The sequence below is a fragment of the Phyllostomus hastatus genome, unplaced genomic scaffold (genome assembly GCF_019186645.2).
Source record: "Phyllostomus hastatus isolate PE091 unplaced genomic scaffold, TTU_PhHast_1.1 phas_contig_1162, whole genome shotgun sequence".
Classification (NCBI taxonomy): Eukaryota; Metazoa; Chordata; class Mammalia; order Chiroptera; family Phyllostomidae; genus Phyllostomus; species Phyllostomus hastatus.
This window is the reverse complement of record NW_025333537.1, coordinates 8,854,483-8,873,681: the sequence shown is the minus strand read 5'-3', so window position 1 is coordinate 8,873,681 and position 19,199 is coordinate 8,854,483. Positions and strand designations below refer to the sequence as shown.

At 40.9% G+C, this 19,199-nt stretch overlaps 1 protein-coding gene across 3 annotated transcripts in view; it reads left to right on the top strand.

Annotated features, from left to right (window-relative positions):
• Nucleotides 1-19,199, top strand: part of MAPKAPK5 (MAPK activated protein kinase 5) — a 31,192-nt gene that overhangs the window by 1,830 nt on the left and 10,163 nt on the right. For 2 of the 3 annotated variants that reach the window (XM_045843574.1, XM_045843571.1), the window contains exons 2-9: nucleotides 6,389-6,462; nucleotides 6,957-7,032; nucleotides 8,208-8,305; nucleotides 9,754-9,862; nucleotides 11,272-11,361; nucleotides 12,115-12,210; nucleotides 15,505-15,585; nucleotides 17,896-18,083. In XM_045843574.1, coding sequence (XP_045699530.1) covers nucleotides 6,389-6,462; nucleotides 6,957-7,032; nucleotides 8,208-8,305; nucleotides 9,754-9,862; nucleotides 11,272-11,361; nucleotides 12,115-12,210; nucleotides 15,505-15,585; nucleotides 17,896-18,083 — 812 coding nt within the window. The remainder of the gene's footprint in view (nucleotides 1-6,388; nucleotides 6,463-6,956; nucleotides 7,033-8,207; nucleotides 8,306-9,753; nucleotides 9,863-11,271; nucleotides 11,362-12,114; nucleotides 12,211-15,504; nucleotides 15,586-17,895; nucleotides 18,084-19,199) is intronic. The other variant, XM_045843578.1, reaches the window with a different exon arrangement.

The following is a 19,199-nucleotide window of genomic DNA, read 5'->3' as shown; positions in this document are numbered from 1 at the left end:
TGATGGGATGAGCTCAGCTGCAAAGAGATCAAGGTCATCATAAACCATTACATGTCCCGTCGTTACTATACAATTTTGGTTCAAGCTCAACATACACAATTACATTAAAATTCAGAAGACCCTGTAGAGGCAGATCCTGTACATGTCAAAGGAGATTTAAAACCAACGCTTCAGCTAATACTAGAATTTACTCTCTGGATACTGTCTCATATATACCTGTAAAGTAAATAAACAGCGTTTTTTGTTGTTAAATAAGAGTGCCTTAATGTATCCATTTTTTTCTTTTAGTTTAGATTTTATTGATACAGGGTCATGACTTACTGCCTAGAGTTATATGACCGGGTTGTGAATTAAAGCACATGTGGCAGGTTTTTAAACCCAACAGGCATATTGTGCCGGCTGCTCTCTTAGGCACTAGTGGTGCAAAGCCAGCCCCCTGGATGGCCCTGCTCTCACGGAGCTTATACTCTAGATGGCAGAATTAGGTAATACACATTGCTAGGTGGTTATAAGTAGGAAGTATAAAAAGGTGGGGAGTACTACTTGAGGAAGATTGGTCAGGAAAGGCCTCTCTGAGGAGGTGACATTTCCGTAAAGCTCTGAGGGGAATCAAGGAACAAAGCTCCACTGTCTTGGGGAAGAATATTCCTGGCAGTGGGAAAGGCAGGTACAAAAGTACTGGTCGGTGCAGGTCCCTGTGTGGTCCAGAACAGCACGGCGGCTGCAGTGCCCTGGGTCTGTCTGTGTAGACTGTTAGAAATAACGGGAAGCCGGAGAACATGGGACCTTGCAGACCATTGTAAGAACTTTGGCTTTGATCGTAAGTAGAATGGGAAGTCTGGGAGAGTTTTGAGCAGAAGAGGGACACAGTTCTAGTGGGCAGATAGAAATGGGCAGGCATTGCTACTTAGCGGTTACAGCAATTTCTGAAGGTAGACTCATGGGTTTAAATCTCAGCCTTGCCATTGGTTAGCTGTGTCCTTGAGTCAGTCAAGTCTACTTCACTTCCTTGTCCCTTAGTTTCTTCATGCATAGGAAGGAGATAAAAACACTCTCCAGCTCATAGGGTATTTTTGAGGATTTAATCAGCAATTATATCTAAAGGTGCTTATAACAATAGCTAACATGTAGTAAGAGCTTGGAGAATACTGGCGTATAGCAATTTAAGAGTGGTTTAGAAAGACTTGCTGTTTTCTTCACTTGGTCGGGATTGCCCAATCTAATTTTCTAGAGGTTGTTTTGTTTTGTTTTTTAGCCTTCACATACTTGACAGGTCATTGGTGATTCTTCCTACTGATTTGGGTGTGCCCAACCCATACAGTTTGGTGGAGCTGAAAATACCTGAACTGACAGCCACTTCAGTACTAGAATGTACTAGTACTAGAATGACTAGAATGTACTCCCTTGGAAGTAAGCCAGCATCACATCCAGTACAACTTTTGGACTGTGGCATTGTGTTGTATTCATGGTTTTGTGTTTTTTAGGCTGTCTCTCAAATGGTGGGAACTGAGACCTCTGAAGTTAAGCTGGAAAAGCTGTTTTCCTGGGAAGTAACCATAGCACTTAAACTTAGGCTGGGTGATAATCAAGAACAGGCTGATTGGACTTTTGGCAGAGATTCCATTGAATCTCTTGGGCAGTTTGGGGACAGTTGTCATCTTAATACTGTCCTGTAATCCATGATAAAAAATTCTCTGAGACTTATGATCTAGCATACGTTTTATCCATGTGCACTTGGGGAGAATATATATTCCTCTGTCATTGGATGGAGTGCTCTGTAGATGTCAGTTAGGTCAGGGTGGTTGATAGTATTGTCTTCTAGATCCTTGCTGATTTTCAGTCTAGCTTTTCTGTCCATTACTGAGAGTGGGAAGTACTGAAATCTCCAGCTGTTATTTTTGAATTATCTGTTTTCCCCTTAAATTCTGTCAGTTTTTGCTTCGTGTATTTTTGGACTCTATTAGGTGCATGTATATATGCTTATCGTTGTTATACCTTCCTGCTGAATTGACCTTTTTATCATTATATAAAGTGCCTTCCCTTCTCTATTAACATCCTTTATTTTAAAGTCTATTTTGTCTGTTGTCAGTTTAGCTACTCCAGCTAGTAAAATACATACAATGAAATTTACCATCTTAACCATTCTCCAGTATCCAGCTCAGTAGTATCAAATACATTCATACTTTTGTACAACCATCACCACTGTCCATCTTCAGACTCTACATCTTTTAAAACTCAAGTTCTGTACTCATTGGTTTGGACTATTTTGAGTACTACATATAAGCGGAATCATCCAGTATTTGTCTTTTTGCAACTGGCTAATTTCAGTTATTTCACATTATGATGTTCTCAAGATTTATCTGTGTTGTGGTATATTGCAGAATTTCCTTTCTTTCTATGGCTGGATAATATTCCATTGTATGTATCAGCCACGTTTTGCTCATCCATTTTTCAGCAGACACTTAGGTTGCTTACACATTGTAGCTACTGTGAATAATGCTGCTGTGAACATGGACGTACAAATCTCTCTTCAAGACCCTGCTTTCAATTCTTTTGGCTAGGTACTCAGAAATGGAATTGCTGGATTATATGGTAATTCCATTTTAAACTTTTTGAGGAACTGTTGTTTTCCGTAACAGCTGTGCCATTGTGTATTCCCACCAACGGTGCATGGAGTCCCAGTTTCTCTGTATCCTCGTCACCACTGGTTATTTTCTGCCTTTAGCAGCCACCTAATGGGTGTGAGTTTTGCTTTTCATTTTTTTCATGATCAGTAATGCTGAGCATCTTTTCATGTGCTTATTGACCATTTGTGTATCTTTGAAGGAATGTTATTTTAGTCCTTTGCCCATTTTTTGATTGAGTTTTAGGAGTTTTTTATATATTCTGGATATCAGTCCCTTATCAGATATATGATTTGCAGATATTTTCTACCATTCTGTGGGTTGCCTTTTTTACTGTTAATAGTGTTTTTTGATGCACAAAAATTTTAAATTTCATTAAGTCCATTTTGTTTATTTTTCTTTTATTACCTGTTCCAGATCCAATGTTGTGAAACTCTTGTCTTATGTTTTCTTCTAAGAGTTTTATTGTTTTGGGTCTTATATTTAGGTCTTTGGTCCATTTTGGGTTAATTTTTGTATATAGTGTTAAGGGTTCAACTTCATTCTTTTGCATGTGGATATCCAGTTTTCCCAGCACCATTTGTTAAAATTCTTTTATTTTTAACCTAGTTCCATCTTTGAATCTAAAGTGTCTCTCTCATAGACAGCACTTACAGTTGAATCTTTTCTTTTAATCCAGTAAATATTCAATATCAATTTTTATTGTATTATTTTATTTTTGTTTGTTATATATAAATATATTTAATTTATTACCTTGTGAATATTATTATTTACAAAAACAAGCAATGGATAGATTTGCCTGTGGGTCGCAATTTGCTGACACTAGGTCTAGAAGGATTCTCAAGGATTACATCATTCCATGTATTTCTATCCTTAATTTAAGGCAATGTATGTATTTCTTTAGTAGAACCCAATCAGTGTGTTTGTCACTGACAGCTCTGAAGTATTGCATAATTTCCTTCAGTAAAGTGTATGAATTGACACATGCCTTCCTATCTCCTTTGTCATTAAAATATGTGAGAAAATATGCTATCAACACATAGAAGAGTTGACAGCTGTGAGAGTGTTACTTCTTTTTTAAAATTTTATTTTATTGATTTTGAGAAAAAGAGGAAGAGAGATCCATTTGTTTTTCCATATATTTATGTATTCATTGTATGTGCCCTGACTGGGGATTGAACCCTCAACCTTGACATAACAGGACAGTGCTCCAACCAACTGGGCTACCTGGCCAGGGCTGGAGAGTCTTACTCCTTTGGCCCAGCTGGGCTTAGTGAAGCCTTAGCACTGTTGCGTGTTTACAGCACCATTGACAAAGGTGCAAGAATTAAACCTGGGACCCTGACTGGTGTGGTTCAGTTGACTGGGCGTTGTTCTACAAAGCAGAAGGGTGCTGGTTCAATTCCCGGTCAAGGCACATGGCTGGGTTGCAGGTTCGGTCCTTGATCGGGGCATGTATGAGAGGAACCGATGTTTCCCTCTCTTTTTCCCTCCTTTCCCCTCTCTCTAGAAGTCAATAAATAAAAATCTTAAAAAAGGGGAAAAAAAAGAATTAAACCTAGGCAAGAGGAAAAGAGGTATAAGAAAAACAGGGTTCGGAAGTCAGGACAGTAAAGAAGCCTGGCAGTGCCTCTCTTACCTTCTGCCAAGCCGGCTGTCGGAACTCCAGTTGGAGCCTCTGCAAGTTGAACTGTCCTGGCTGTCCATTGGGTAGAGTGCCGTCTTAATAAGCGCTAGTGTGGTGATGACTTGGGTCTTAATAAGCATTAGCACAGTGATGAATTTTGGCTCTAATGCCCAGAAGTGGGCATGTGAACCATCCTTTGCTCTGATTATAACAAATAATTCCATAGAACAAATCTTTATTTTTCACTGAGCCCCTTTAAATGCACGTTTTCATTCGAGTTGAGGAGAGGTTTGGCAGTGAACTTGACCATGAAGTTTAGACTATGCTCCAACTCCCTTCTTCCCAGGACTGTATTTATTCTCCCCCTTCTCCGACGCTTCTAAATCCAACAGGCCATGCAGTGGAAACATGCGAGGAGGTAGACAAGTTATGTGGGTAGGTTTAACTTCTGTTTAGGAGGTGGTGAGTGGAGACAGAACCTGGAACCTCTCTCTCCCTGATTGGGCAAGATTTGTCCCTATTCTTCGTGCCGAGGCCTGAGCATTTAACCCTGATAGCCGAATGGTGCTGGGAAAGAGGCCAAAGCTATGGATTCTAATCTTGTCAGTGCCTATAACTGACTCTGTGATGTTCACAAGCTCCCTAACCTGGTGTACAGTTTTTCAGAAGGGAGTTTATGTAATGACTCTGCGGGTGCCTTCCAGATAAGCATCTCTCTGTCATCTGACTTCGGCTCACCTTTCTAGTCATTCATTCCACAATTGTCAAGCATTCCTGTATGATGAGAACCTTTATCAAGACTGGGCAGCAGAAGGGTGTGGCAATGAAGGCTATTCTAAGCTTTTTTTTTTTAAGATTGTATTTCTTTATTTTGAGAGGGGAAGGGAGGGAGAAAGAGAGGCAGAGAAACCTTGATGTGTGAGAAACATTGGTTGCCTCTCCTGTGTGTCCTGACCCAGGGCTCTGTGAGAGAAACATCAATCTGCTGCCTCTCGCATGCCCCCACCTGGGGACCTGGCCTGCTATACAGGCATGTGCCCTGACCGAGAATGGAACTAGCAACCTTTTGGTTTGTAGGCTGGTGCTCAGTCCACTGAGGCACACCAGCTAGGGCTCTAAACTTGTTTTATACACTTGCATATTCACTGGGCAGAAGCTCTGTTTTCATCTCTGAATTTAGCCTGGTGTGTGGCACATAATAACGGCACAAATGAGTGTGTTACATGGACAGATAACCTGTTCTCATACACTGGGAATCAAGATTCTAGTGGTAAATATTATCTTTCAGGTTTTCATTGCTACAAAACAATTTGAAACTCTTTAGGTTTGGCCTAACTCCTCAAGGTCTGCAGTTGGTTTCCCATTCTACCTGTGGAACCCTGAAAAATGAATTCCAGCCTACCACGATTTAAATGTATAGCTCTCCTGCGTAAAAGTGGAAGGCAGCAGAAACTCAGCAAACAGTGACTAAACAGGAATTCCATGAAGACTTTCACTAAACTGTGGAGATGTATCTGAAACTATTGAAAACTATTTGAAAATATTTTGAAAAATATAAAAAAGTATTGTTATACAGTGACTATGACAGAATATCTTTGTACTGAAAATGGTGCTGTTGAAAACTATATAAATTTACTGTGATACTTACTGCTGTTTTATGTGGACTTTTAAATCTTAATTTATTCAGTTATTCCAACAATGTGATCAGCTCGTTCAAGGACATAGGCCAATATATCATAGCAGCAAGTATCAGACCAGTCTTTCTGGAATCTCAGAAAATACTTGCCTGTTTTAGTGAGTAAGTATTTAGTAATGAAGCATTTTGAAAGACTATCTTATCCCTACACTCCAAAGAAAAAAACAAGACCTTGAGTGTCTGCTCAAATGGGCCTTGTAGATGAGCTGAAGAATTTTTTGTCCTCAAGTTTTTGCTTTTGCTCGTTGGAAAACGATGCCTAAACCAGTCATTTAGACAAAATGTCTACAGAGCCCTCCAGAACATGAAACTTTGCTTATCAGATTCTCACAGAAAATGAGATGTTGAGTGATAAGGTCATCTGTTGTCCTCCCTGTGTTTAGTTGTTCAGCGCTTTAATTGGAGAATTCTTCTCTGACCCCTCCCTTTTTATTTTCATAGGAAACCTCCATTTTAGAGGAATATAATATCAATTGGACTCAGAAACTGGGAGCTGGAATTAGTGGTCCAGTTAGGTAAGAGACCCATGTGCAAACTGTGACAAAATTGTTCTGCAAAGGGCCATTCAAAACACATCTTAAGTTAGAAGCATCGGGGTGCCAGATTTTTGAAATAGCCTTAATTTAACAAGTAGAGGTATTTATGTCAGGCTATTTTTCATCTGTTTAGAAGTGTATTTGATCAAATCACATGGTCTGGAACATGGGATTACTTAAGATGTTGATCCTGTGGAGCCCTTGTGCAAGTCTCTTGTAGCCACCAGAGGCCACTCTCTCTTTCTCAGCCAGCCTTGAGTGGACTTCACGTGGCTTAGGAGCTGAGGCCTGTGAAGGGTGGGTGAGGTGCTTCTCTGCTTTTCCACCTGCTGGCCCTGGGGGCAAGTTTGTTCTGAGGCACCTGGATATATTCTTGATTAGAAGTCCAATTCTCAAAGAACAAACTTACTAAGTTAGATTAATAAGCTTATAACATAGATTATTTCTGTTTGAATTTTTTTCTACAAATCTAGAGTCTGTGTGAAGAATTCCACCCAAGAACGGTTTGCACTGAAAATTCTTTTTGATCGTCCAAAAGCTAGAAATGAGGTATGATCTGGAATTGCCTTGACTTGCCTAAATACAGCGTCCAGCAGAAGAAATGCCTGCTTGAGTGTGGTTGGTAGGGCAATGATATGGGTGTAGTAATTTATAGTTTTAATTCGAACATTTCACCTAAAATGTCACATGGTGTGTTTAAGTGGGATATTGTTATGTTACAGAATTACATGCTTATGATTTTATAATAAGATTTTGTAATAAAAAAGGGCATTATTTGTATTGCCTAAGAATTATTCTTTTTACAAGTAAGGCAGCTCCCTGGAGAGAATACACATAGGCATGAAGCTGGGTTTTTTTTAAGTTCATATTTACTCCTTTTTGCTATTCATGTTATTATTATTATTATTATTTAAAGATTTTATTTATTTATTTTTAGAGAGGGAAGGGAGGGAGATAGAGAGACAGAGAAACATCAATGTGTGGTTGCTGGGGGTCATGGCCTGCAACCCAGGCATGTGCCCTGACTGGGAATCAAACCTGCGACACTTTGGTTCACAGCCCGCGCTCAATCCACTGAGCTACACCAGCCAAGGCTTCATGTTATTATTATAAAAGTCCTATATCTATCAGTACCAAAGGCTGTTGGTAGAGTATTTTTCCTTTCAACCACTGCTTGATCTTTTTCAATTAATGTGATTCTTATACATGGAAGTATTCAGGTTTACTTCTACTTTTACTTATTGGAAAAAGTCTTTGAAGAGTGGAGATAAAATACTACAAGGAAGGGTCTGATGAAAAGTGTCTTAAAAGTGGGCTGCAGGAGGGCTCTGAGGGTGTGTTTCTAGTTTTTAAAAATAGACATTTGTTTTAGACTATCTGGATGTGGTGATGACATGTTAATAATGTGCAGTGAAGTACTTATTCTTTTGCTTGTAGATGTATGATTAACACCTGAAATAAAATGAATTATTTGCCAATTTACTTGCTAATAGATAGGACAAGAGAAAGTAATCTATTGTTGAGGTTTTAATTCATGGAAGAGCACTAAGGAGATAACCTAGGTAACACCCCCCCCTTTTTTTACATCATTCTAGGTGATAAGGCTTTTTACTGTAATAGGCTTAGCCCCTTGTGCCTGGTGTGGTCAGTTTTTTGGGCGGGGGGCGGGGGAGAAAAGGTTGGCATCCTCTATGTACAGAAACATTTCCTCTGTTCTCTTTAAGGTACGTCTGCACATGATGTGTGCCACACACCCAAATATAGTGCAAATTATTGAAGTGTTTGCTAACAGTGTACAGTTTCCTCATGAGTCCAGCCCCAGGTAAGACTGCATGGGGTCATCATCCCATGCCCACTTCTGCATACATAGGCCAAAGTGTAGTGGGGTCTTCCTCTGTTTTGTGCCCACCCCCCCACCTTCCCCTTTCTCTTTTTCCCTCTCTTTCTGTCTGCCTCCCTCTGATCCTCTTTCTCTTTCTCCTCTACTTTTTGTTTTGGGAAATTTCAAACACTTGTGAAAGCAGACAGCATTATGTCATGGATCCCCAGGCGCCCACCACCAGCCTCCTTGCCAGGCTGGTTTCACCTGTGCCCCACCTACTCCCCTGGCCCCCTGATCATCGCAGTTACTTTCTCTTTTGTAAAAAGGCATGTATGTAATGTGGTATTAAAACATTCTATTTCAAATTAGCAAAAGGGGACCAAATATTATTCTAGGCAATGTCTTAGAGGTTGATACAGCAAAAAGCCCTTATTGCTTAGTCTGGCATTCCTTTTAAAGGAAGAAATCAACATTATTCTTTTAGCTGCCAAATGTTTGGCAAGTGCATTGGGTGGCATCCTAAGTCTCTTCTAGGGAATTCAAAATTAAATAAGGTATGTTCTCTGTTGGGGGGAATGAGATAAATCTGTCATCATAGCAGTGTGATAGGCAGCAAGGAGAGGCGTCCATAAAATATTTTGAGCTTACAATGGAGAGCTGCTAGCTGTAGGCTGGGGAGGTGAGTGGTGTCACAGAACAGTAATGTGGGAGCTAGGACTTGAGGGGGGTAAGTAGCAGTTTTCCAGGTAGAAAAAGAAGACAGACTTGCAAAAACAAATGAGAAATGAAGTGGTTATTTCTTACAACTGTGCTCTGTTGGTGAAAGCATTTGGATGCAGACTGGAAGCATTTATATCAGAGGATGGTAATCAAAATTCAGAAAAGTTTTTTGACAACAGGAGGATTTTTGTTTTTATGCAGTAGCTGTATAGCCCTTTCCAGTTATCTTGCTGGGTGTGCTGTGGATCATGTGGAAGACTAGTGGACTGGGTGCGGGGAGTAGATACACCCCCCGCCCCCAACACACAGTGAGAGTAAAAAACCAGGACAGCCCAGGACTCAGCCAAAGGACTTGAAATTCGTGTCCTGCACATAGTCAAACTCTGTTTTCAGTCTTAGCTGTCCTAAAATACATACATAAAACCTGTCACCGAAAAGATTGTCGCCTCTTTAACGTAACTAGTAATAACAGGTTAAGTATCACAAGGATCATTGTCTTCAAAACTAATTTTTTTACTCCCATTTTATCTTCTTAGAAAGGGTTAGGTCCGGGATGTTCCTTATGCACAATGTTCGGTTGGCAGCGACAAGGAGGCCAACTCAAAGGGGCTTGGTAGGACTAGACTGAGGAAGTAGTTACACACCGTAGATGAGGTATCTCTTTAGGTTAGCTACTTAATGTTTCAGTTTTTTTTTTTAACTTAACAAAATCAAATGCTTTCAAACAGGGCCCGACTCTTAATTGTAATGGAGATGATGGAAGGGGGAGAGCTATTTCACAGAATCAGCCAGCACCGGCACTTTACAGAGAAGCAAGCCAGCCAAGTAACAAAGCAGGCAAGTTAACCCCGGGTACCAATCAAACTGCCAACAATGTTGGTTAACAAGCACAATTTCATTGGGGGGGGGCGGGATAAAAGAAAACTTGCAGAAAAGCTCTATTTGATCTCTCATTGCCTGCTTTGTTATGTAATCAGAAAAGATGCCTTGACAGGAGAAATGTGACCCCTTTATGCCTGGGGAGGGGGCTGTGTTCTTACATGGTTGTCAATTGTCTGTCTATTATAAGGGTTATAAACAAACTCTGGAAGGAAAGTAATCTTAACTAGTTCATAGACTGCTGGTATCCGTAGACACATGGCTTCCAAGCACTATTGCTGGACTGAGATAAAATGTTGCTGGTACCACCTGAAAGATTGCTTGGTGTAAACATATGTTCTGACAATTGTATACAAGATACTTTTTGTGTATGAGTCACCTTTTTCTCATCACATTTTAGTACTATTCTAAGGTCTTTGTAATTCTGGGTTATTGCTGGTTACAGTTGCCCTATTTTGACATCACATTTTATTGCTGGAGGAATGGTTTATATCACAAATAATACATAACCTCTTGAGGAGGTGAAATTAAACCCTTAAAGCTTATTTTCAGGCCAAACAAGCAAGACAGAGAAAAGCAGGAAGTGTAGCACACTTGGTTCTGAATAAAAAAATCCTTCCAAATTTTCCATGAGCTTGTTTGACACCTCCTTTCTGGAAGGGAGGAACTAGTGTTTGGAATGGTAAGACAATTCCATACTAAGAATTGAAGAACAGGTAAAATTTGCTCTTTCTATTTAACTTTTAAAATTATACCTTGTATTTTTCAAATATTAGGACTAAAGGGTGAGCTGTGATAATCTTCTATAAAACAAAACCCCTTCACATCCACCTACACAGGCAACATTTCCACAGGTGGGATGAGCACATTGGAACATCAGGTGGAAAAATCCAGTTAGCTGCTTTTCGTTTTTCGTGAAGCAGAACTTGACGGTTGAGCCCCCTGGAGAGTGCAGCTCTCTTCTGAGCCTCATGTTAGTGCCGCTGCCCTGCGGGGGGAGACCCCGGCCTGGCCTGCCGAAGACTCTGCAGTGCTTGTCACATCCCAGATGAACGGAAGTGGAAACATTTCATTTTCCTCATTTTGTACGGGATCTGACCATCAGTTTATTCTGACAAAGATCGTTTTACTCTTGTGTTTTTCTTTTTCTTTAACGAAATACAGGTGGCAGGTAAACTAAGCTTATTTCAGTTCTTCTTCTTGGTACCAAAAGTTTTACTTAATTTCTGCTTTAAAGTTGAAAACTGACTATAGTCTTAATTGACTTAATTAAGGATCATTTTTTAACATCCTGAGTTCTCTAAACCAGGGGCATTAAAGAGTTGATTTTTTCTAAGATATGGTTGCTCCATTATGTCCTTTTCCAGATAGCTTTGGCTCTACAGCACTGTCACTTGTTAAACATCGCACACAGAGACCTCAAGCCTGAGAATCTGCTCTTCAAGGATAACTCTTTGGTGAGAAGCCTTGCTTTTCTGCATTTTAGTGCTGCCACTCACAGTGCAGCTCAGCAGTGGGCGTGCAGGGGTGTGTGTGTCTGGAGTGCTCTGAGTCCACTGTGGCGAGGCTTTGGCCACGGTGCTTTAAGCAGCTTATTTTTCCCACTTGTTCCCTTGCTAGAGGCCCAGAGATATTACCCAGGTGTTGATAATTTTGGATGATCCTGATATGTATTTGTAGGACTTAAGATTTTGGATATTATTTGGGGGCACATTGGGAAGGGGCAGGAATCGATACGCTACTATATATTACCTTGAAATTTAACAGTTATATTTGTTGTTAACCCTGAAAAGGTGTGTTTTCCTCTCCAGTCCTACCCACTTCCCATGTCCCGTCAAATAAGTTGCTCTGGCAAGTAAGTTGTCATGGAGCTGATGTTATGAATGAAGCGGCACCCTGGATTGATGAGAAATAATGCACTTTAATCTATAGAGTCAGGGGGCATTTGACTAAGATTTTGATTTTAGTGCTGCCTTTGTAAGTTAGAAAGCAAGGTTACCTGTGATGGGTAGAAATTGCTTACTTCTCTATTACTAAGAATAGGTCTTCAATATGAATCATTGTCTCCAGACCTGAGGATGCGCTACTCATACACTCAGGTCTCAACCGGAAACTTGTGAGAACTTGCCGTAACGCGTTTTTGCACCTGGAGTTTCCTTTAATGTCTACGGAGAACTCTGGAGCAGTGACTCCCATTTATTTTGTTTCAGGACGCCCCAGTGAAGTTGTGTGATTTTGGATTTGCCAAAATCGACCAAGGTGACTTGATGACACCCCAGTTCACCCCTTATTATGTAGCACCTCAGGTAAGCGCGTGCTGTTTCTGCCACAGGGCATCACTAAGCTGCCTGTGGACTCACATTTCTTCTGCTCCTCAGCACAAGCCAATGTGCGTTACAGATGCGAGGGGTGGGGCTCAGCTTCAGAAACCTTCAGGCTGCTTAATTTGGTGTAGGCATTTTACTCTTTTAAAACCAAATTTACTGAGGAATGATTTATGTACAATACTTCTACTTTAAGTGTAGTTGATGAGTTTTAACAGATGGGTACTCCCATCTGCGTGATCAGCACCGCAGTCAAGGCACAGAACATCTCCATCACTTCAGAAGCGGTCTGGTGTGCACTTCCCGTCCATCTTCTAGTCAGGTGCGGCCAGCGTGACCCCCAGCCCCAGGCAACCACTGGTCTGCTTTCTCTTGTTACTGCTTAGTTTTTTTCTCGTAGAATTTCATGAAAATGGAATTCATGTGCCTTTTGTGTTTTGTTTTTACTCAGCATGGTTTTGAAATTCATCCATGTTGCTGCACTTAGCAGTAGTTAATTCCTTTTTATTGCTAAACAGTGTTCTGTTATACGACTAAGGCATGTTTGTTTGTCCATTCACTGACTGATGGCCATTTGGGGTTGTTTCACGTGTTTGGCCATTATGATTAAAGCTGCCAAGGACATTAAGTTACAAGTTTTGAGGGACACATTTCCCCGGTTAAGTAGTATTTTTTTCTAAAATGGTTGTACCATTCTACATATATACCAGTAATGTGTGTGAGGTCCAGTTGCTTCACATTCTTACCACCAAGTCACGTTTCTTAGTATTTACAATGTTGGCCACTCTGGGACATATGTAGCACTATTTCATTATGGATTTAATTATCGCGTTTTCCTCAGGACTACTGTTGTGGACTGTGTTTTCATGTGTTCATTGGTCGTTCTATTAAGAAATACGGCTACTACATTCTATTGTGAACTATAGCTACAAATCTTTTGCTCTTTCTGTTGGTTTTATAATTGAGATAGAGAAATTTCTAATTATATTTTGGATATAAATTTTTTTGTTGTACATACATACTCATTTTTTTCTGCTGCTGTAACAAATTTCCATAAACTTAGTGGCTTAAAACAGCACACACTTACTGCCTTACAGTTTTAAAGTCAGAAGTCTGCACTGGTTCGGGGTGTGGGCAGGCGTGTGTTCCTTTTGGAGGCTCCAGGGGAGAATCCATTTCCTCGCCTTTTCGGCTTCTAGAGCCCACCTCATCCTGTGGCTTGGGGTGTCTTCCTCCATTTGCAAAGCCAGCAGTGTAGAATCTTCCAGTCTTTACACTAGACCCACCCGGATAATCCAGGATGACCCCCATCCCACGATCCTTAATCCAATCTGCGCAAAGTCCCTTTTGCCTTGTACAGTTAACATAGGCACAGATTCCAGAGATTAAGACACGGGACAACTTTGAGGGGGCATTGTTTTGCCTACCACGTAGGTATTATGAATATTTCTCTGAGTCCGGTTTACTTTTCAGTTTGTTTGTTTTTTTAAATCTTTTGAATAGCAGAAGCTTTTGACTTGATCAAGTCCAGTTCACCTTTTTAAAAATTTTTTGATGGTTAGTGCATTTTATTCCTGTCAAAGAGGTCTTTCCATATCCATGGACATGATTTTCACGCGTTTTCTTATTAAAGGGTATAGTTTTAGTTTTTACTTTTCAGACAGTGATCCACTCGAGTTGTTTTTCTGAGTGCGTGTGTATATATTAGAGAAGGGTCAGGTTTCCCCTCCACCCCCACCATGGATGTCAGGTTGTTTCCATTATTTGTTAAAAAGACTATCCTTGTGTCATTGAATTACCTTACAGGTTTCTTGAAAATCAATCGACCATATGTGTGTTGGTCTATTCTAGACTCTATTCTGTTTATTTAATATATATAGGAATGGGCAAGAGTAGGGTTACAAATAATACAAATAAATAACACAATAATTAGTAAATAAGTAATAATACAAGAATAAATTCTGTGTTTTATGTACTCCAAACTAAAGCTACTTTTGCCAACCCCCATGTGTATATCCTTACAGCACTAGTATCTGGATTACTGTAGCTTTATAGTGTCTTGACCTCAGTGTAATAAGTCTTTCAAATGGGTTCTTTTTCAAATTTGTTTTGACTATTCTGGATCCTTTGCATTTCTCTATACATTTCAGAATTACTTTTGTATAACAGGAAAGCCTCCTGGGATTTGATTTGGATTGCATTTAATCTATAGATGAATTTGGAGAGAATTAACATCTTAACAACCTGACCCATGAGCAAGCTGTATTTTTCCTGTTTTTTTTTTTTAGTTTGCTTAGCAATATTTGGGTAGCTTTCATTGTACAAGTGTTTCACATCTTTTGTTAGATTTATCCTTAATATTTTTATACTGTCATAAATGGTATTTTCCCTTTCAGTTTAATTAATTCTCTTTTATTCTTCTTGTTTAAAAACTCTGTTTGGTGGCCACAGCTGGAGCTGGGCCCTGTGTACAGAGGCTGTGAGGTGGGTCTTGAGGAGATGGTCAGTGAATTCCTGATAGAGAGACTTGGGGAATAAACAGCCTCTTTGCAGAGGTCAGGGGTAAGAGAGCTATACATCTTAGAGACAGCACTGAAGGTGGCCTTGGCAAAGTGGTCCAGGGGACAGTGCAGCCTCTGGGTGAGCAGTTGTCAGTACCTGCCATCAGTGGCAGCTTCAAGGACATGAGGCCAAGATGACAGCAATGGGTCCGGGTGTTGAGGATGAGGCACACCAGCACAGAGCTGCAACATCCTGTCACTGTGCAAGGAGCCACGTGGGGTTAGCCAGTCTTGTTCCCCCCGGAGTCCCACTGCACAGGACAGTGGCAAACTTACCATGATGATGGCCCTGTGGATGGCAGTGGTTATCTCCTTGGGGCATTAGTACCCAGACCGACGTGACTGCTATAGTCCTGATGGCAGCAAGTACTTGGAACCTGATCTGCTGGCCAGCACTGGTCTGCTTGTACAATGCATAAGCATGAGGGGTGTCCCCAGGAAAGAGTCAGTGATCGCAGATGCCTCGATGGGTAGGAAGATGAGCTAAATCTCCTCCAGAGTCCTGATCTTGATGTTCTTAACCTGGGTAAACACTGATAAGTTGACGGTTGTAAGAGGGGGACAAAATGTGTTTGAAAGTATGGTGTTTGTATGGAGTTTTTTTGACTGTTGACTATCAGCATTTACCCTTTGTAACCTTCCAGCAGTCTGTCTCAAGTTGTGTGTCATCGGTGTGAGTTTTAGTGAATTGTTCTCTTTGGTCTGACTCCGACAGGTACTAGAGGCACAGAGAAGGCATCAGAAGGAGAAATCTGGCATCATACCTACCTCGCCAACTCCCTACACTTACAACAAGGTAGGGGATGAAATATTTATCCTCACTCCTCAGGGTGGCTTCTCTTCTGTGAGGTGTTTGTGGCCCTCTGGGAATGTAGCTAATTCCATTTTTATCCCTAAATATCCCTCTGCAAAAGGCTGGAAGCAGCCACACATGTATTTGGAGTTTAAGTTTTTGTCTGATGAAATATGAAATTAGGTTCTTATCAATTTAACTTTTGCAGCAGGAACCAAGGACTATGGTCACTATAGGTTAGTTATTTGGCTAGCTGTACAGGAATCCATTCCATTCATACAGAGACCATATGGTTATCCAGTGACCATATTTAAAAGACTGAGTTGTCTTTAATTTATTTGTTTAAATCTTCTCTGTATGAATGGAATGGATTCCTGCATGATATATTACTTTACAGTATTTCTTTTCCTTCTCTTCCTTTTCCATTTTGTGAATCTGATGGTGCTCATGAATTAGCACATTCATCAAAATTACGCTGCAAATGAGTAACATTTTGAAAGAATAAACAGTTCATGTTACTTTTGAATGTGCCTATACGTTGGTCTAGATAGAAACTTTCTATTGGCAACTAAATGAACGCTGAATGCTACACTGGCAAATAATTTTTAGTTTTAGGTTTTCTTTCTTTCATTTTCTCTCTCTGTCTCCTTTCTTTCTTTCCTTCCTCCCTTTTCCTTTTCTTTGCAGAAGGAGAGAGAGGAAGGGAGAGAGAGAGAAACATCAATTTGTTGTTGCATTTATTTTTGCAGTCATTGGTTGCTTCTTGTATGTGCCCTGACCAGGGGTCAAGCCCGCAACCTGGGTGTATCAGGATGACACTCCAACCAACCGAGCTACCTGGTCAGGGCTGGCAAATAAATTTTAATAAAAAAAAGTAATAAGATATAATTAAAATTTTGAAGATTAACTACATCAACCTTAATTAAAAACATAAAAAAAGGAGTAGGCCAGGAGACTTGCTCTGGTTCTACTACTATTTAGTTGTGTGACGTTCGTTAGGTCACTTAGTTTGACTCTTTTTTTTTTTAATGTTTTATTGTTTATGCTATTGTAGGTGTTCCATTTTACCCTCTTCACCCCACCCCCACCCCATCCCCACTTCCATAGTCAATCCCCACAACATTATCCATGTCCATTGGTCCTTCAAGTGTGTTCTTGGACTAATCCCTTCACCTCCTTTCAGGCAGTCCTCACCCCACCCCTCCCCTCTTACAGCTGTTAGTCTATTCTCTGATTCCATGCATCTGGTTCTATTTAGTTTGACTCTTGACAAATGACCTTACAGATGGATGACAAGATCTCTGTAGTATCCGTTTCCTTATGTGTCAAGTGAGGGATTTGAAGCATTTTTAATATTCCTTTTTACCTCTGTAATTTTATAATGTGTTCTAGAACATGGGTCACATCATCTACAAACATCCATTAGTGTGATGCAAAACATGGGTGAGAGTACCTGAGACACCCCATTTTCCAGACTTCCTTCTGGGCATGAGGGAAAGCATGTGACCAGAGTGTAGGCTCCTTGGGCCCCTTTCTCAGGCAAATACTGCTTTTGCCTTGCAATGCAAGAGAGGCTTAAATAGAAGCCACTGAGGACTCAGTTTCCAAGATTGTTGGAGCTGCATTTAACTAAAATAGGAGTCCTTTATTAATAAGTATGCCTTTCTTTATTAATAATCATACTGTGACTCAAGGCAGTGGAGTCACCTTAATACCTATAGACATGTAGTTGGTGGCACTTTGCTTCCTTTCAAAAGTATCTTCCCCAAGACTGGTGTATGGTGTTGCAAATGGGCACAGTGACTACTTTGTGGCCAAAGGAGCACTTTTAGACCACCTGTCTTCCCCTCTCCTTGATTTGTGTCAAATTGCTTTGGGCTTCTACGAAACAACTTGTGCTGTATTATGGGGTCAGCCTACCTGTGTCTCACCTGCTTTATTCCTGCACCCTTACCCTGCCCAGGTTGACAGAGTACATGTTTTACAACCAGCTGTCTTCTAACTATTACTCTTTCTGGCTGGGGACAAAGTATCCTACATCTGCACCCAAGAATCAGAAGGGACCTTGGGCCTAAGCAGTGAGAATAAAAGTGATTGTTTATTTGACCCCAGACCTTGTATGCTAGTGTGTGTATATGTAGTGCTGGTGGCATATAAAAAAATAAGGAATGGAAGGTTAGATTCCTGAAACTTTTCCAGTCTCTGTTAAGTGAGTCTTGGGTATATCAGCCTGTGTATGTCTAGGCTGGTCCTGGAGGCTTTACTTGGGAGCTGCGCCTCTGCTGTGAGTGACCGTGTTCTTCTTGCTTTCAGAGCTGTGACTTGTGGTCCCTGGGAGTGATCATCTATGTGATGCTGTGTGGATACCCTCCCTTTTACTCCAAACACCACAGTCGGACTATCCCAAAGGACATGCGGAGAAAGATCATGACAGGCAGTTTTGAGTTTCCAGAGGAAGAGTGGAGCCAGATCTCAGAGATGGCCAAAGACGTTGTGAGGAAGTGAGTCCCTGGGTCACTGGGTGGGGAGGCCGAGGAGGCCTCAAGGTGGTGGAGCACAAGGGAATGTTGAGTAGAAAGAAGTCATTTGTTTGTTTCCCAGGCATGTTCCTTCCTGGTTAGCATCACAGAAACTCATCCCCGGAGCCTGAGATGGGAGTTCTCAGTGTCCACAACTCAGTGAGAAGGGAGCTTTGCTCCCTCCTGTTGCTTCCTAGAATTTATGCCCAGGCTTGTGAGCCCAGGTTCCTTGGTAGCCAGTGTCCCTGTGAGTGTTAATTCAGGACCTTAAACGATAATCTGTGCCACCCAGACCCTGGCATGTGCTCTCTTGTATGTAAGCCAGTCATTTGCAATGGACATGACGCCCGGAACTGAACTGCGGGGTTAAGCTGATGACGAGGCTTTTGGTTTTTAATTCCTTGGCTGCTGTGGGAATATGTGATTGATGGTGTGGCGCCTGAACCCCACTCTCTGGCCATTTCATTGCTAGTTGGTTGCTCTGATGTGTATGAAGGTGGGAAGGTTTAGAAGAATTAGGGCTAGTGAGTAGATGAGGGAGAGTTGCCACTCAGAGTCCTTTGGTAGCTAGAGGACTACATAAGAAGTCACAGCTCACTTTGAAGTATATTTGCTTTTTTTGCCTACATGTGTGGGAGACTCAACTGCCTAGGACTTGGGCACTGTTTTGGTATTCCTACTGTTCAGTTTTACTGAGCAATTTTCCCTTTTTTGGTTCCAGTTTCTTCATCTGTAACGTGATAAAGACACTCATTAAAGGGGCAGTATCCGGAAACTTGTCTCCTGACAGTACAGCAGCCGTATCTCTATGGAGATTATTCCCTTTCTGAAGTGAGCTTGTCCTATTGATTAGGCTTCTGTATATATAAAGAGGGACTAGTTTCTAAAAACAAGTAAAAGTTTTTTTAGGATATGGAGGCAGTGTTTAAATCTTCCCATGCTATTCCCATGCTGTATTCTCAGCTACTTAACCAAAATATCAATATCCCCTAAGTGGTTCTTTGTCACTTCTATAGAATATATTTCCTGTTCCTAGAGCAACATCGATTCTTTTCTCATTAATCCTTTCTTTAGAATCTGAAGCTGTTTGTTCAGAAT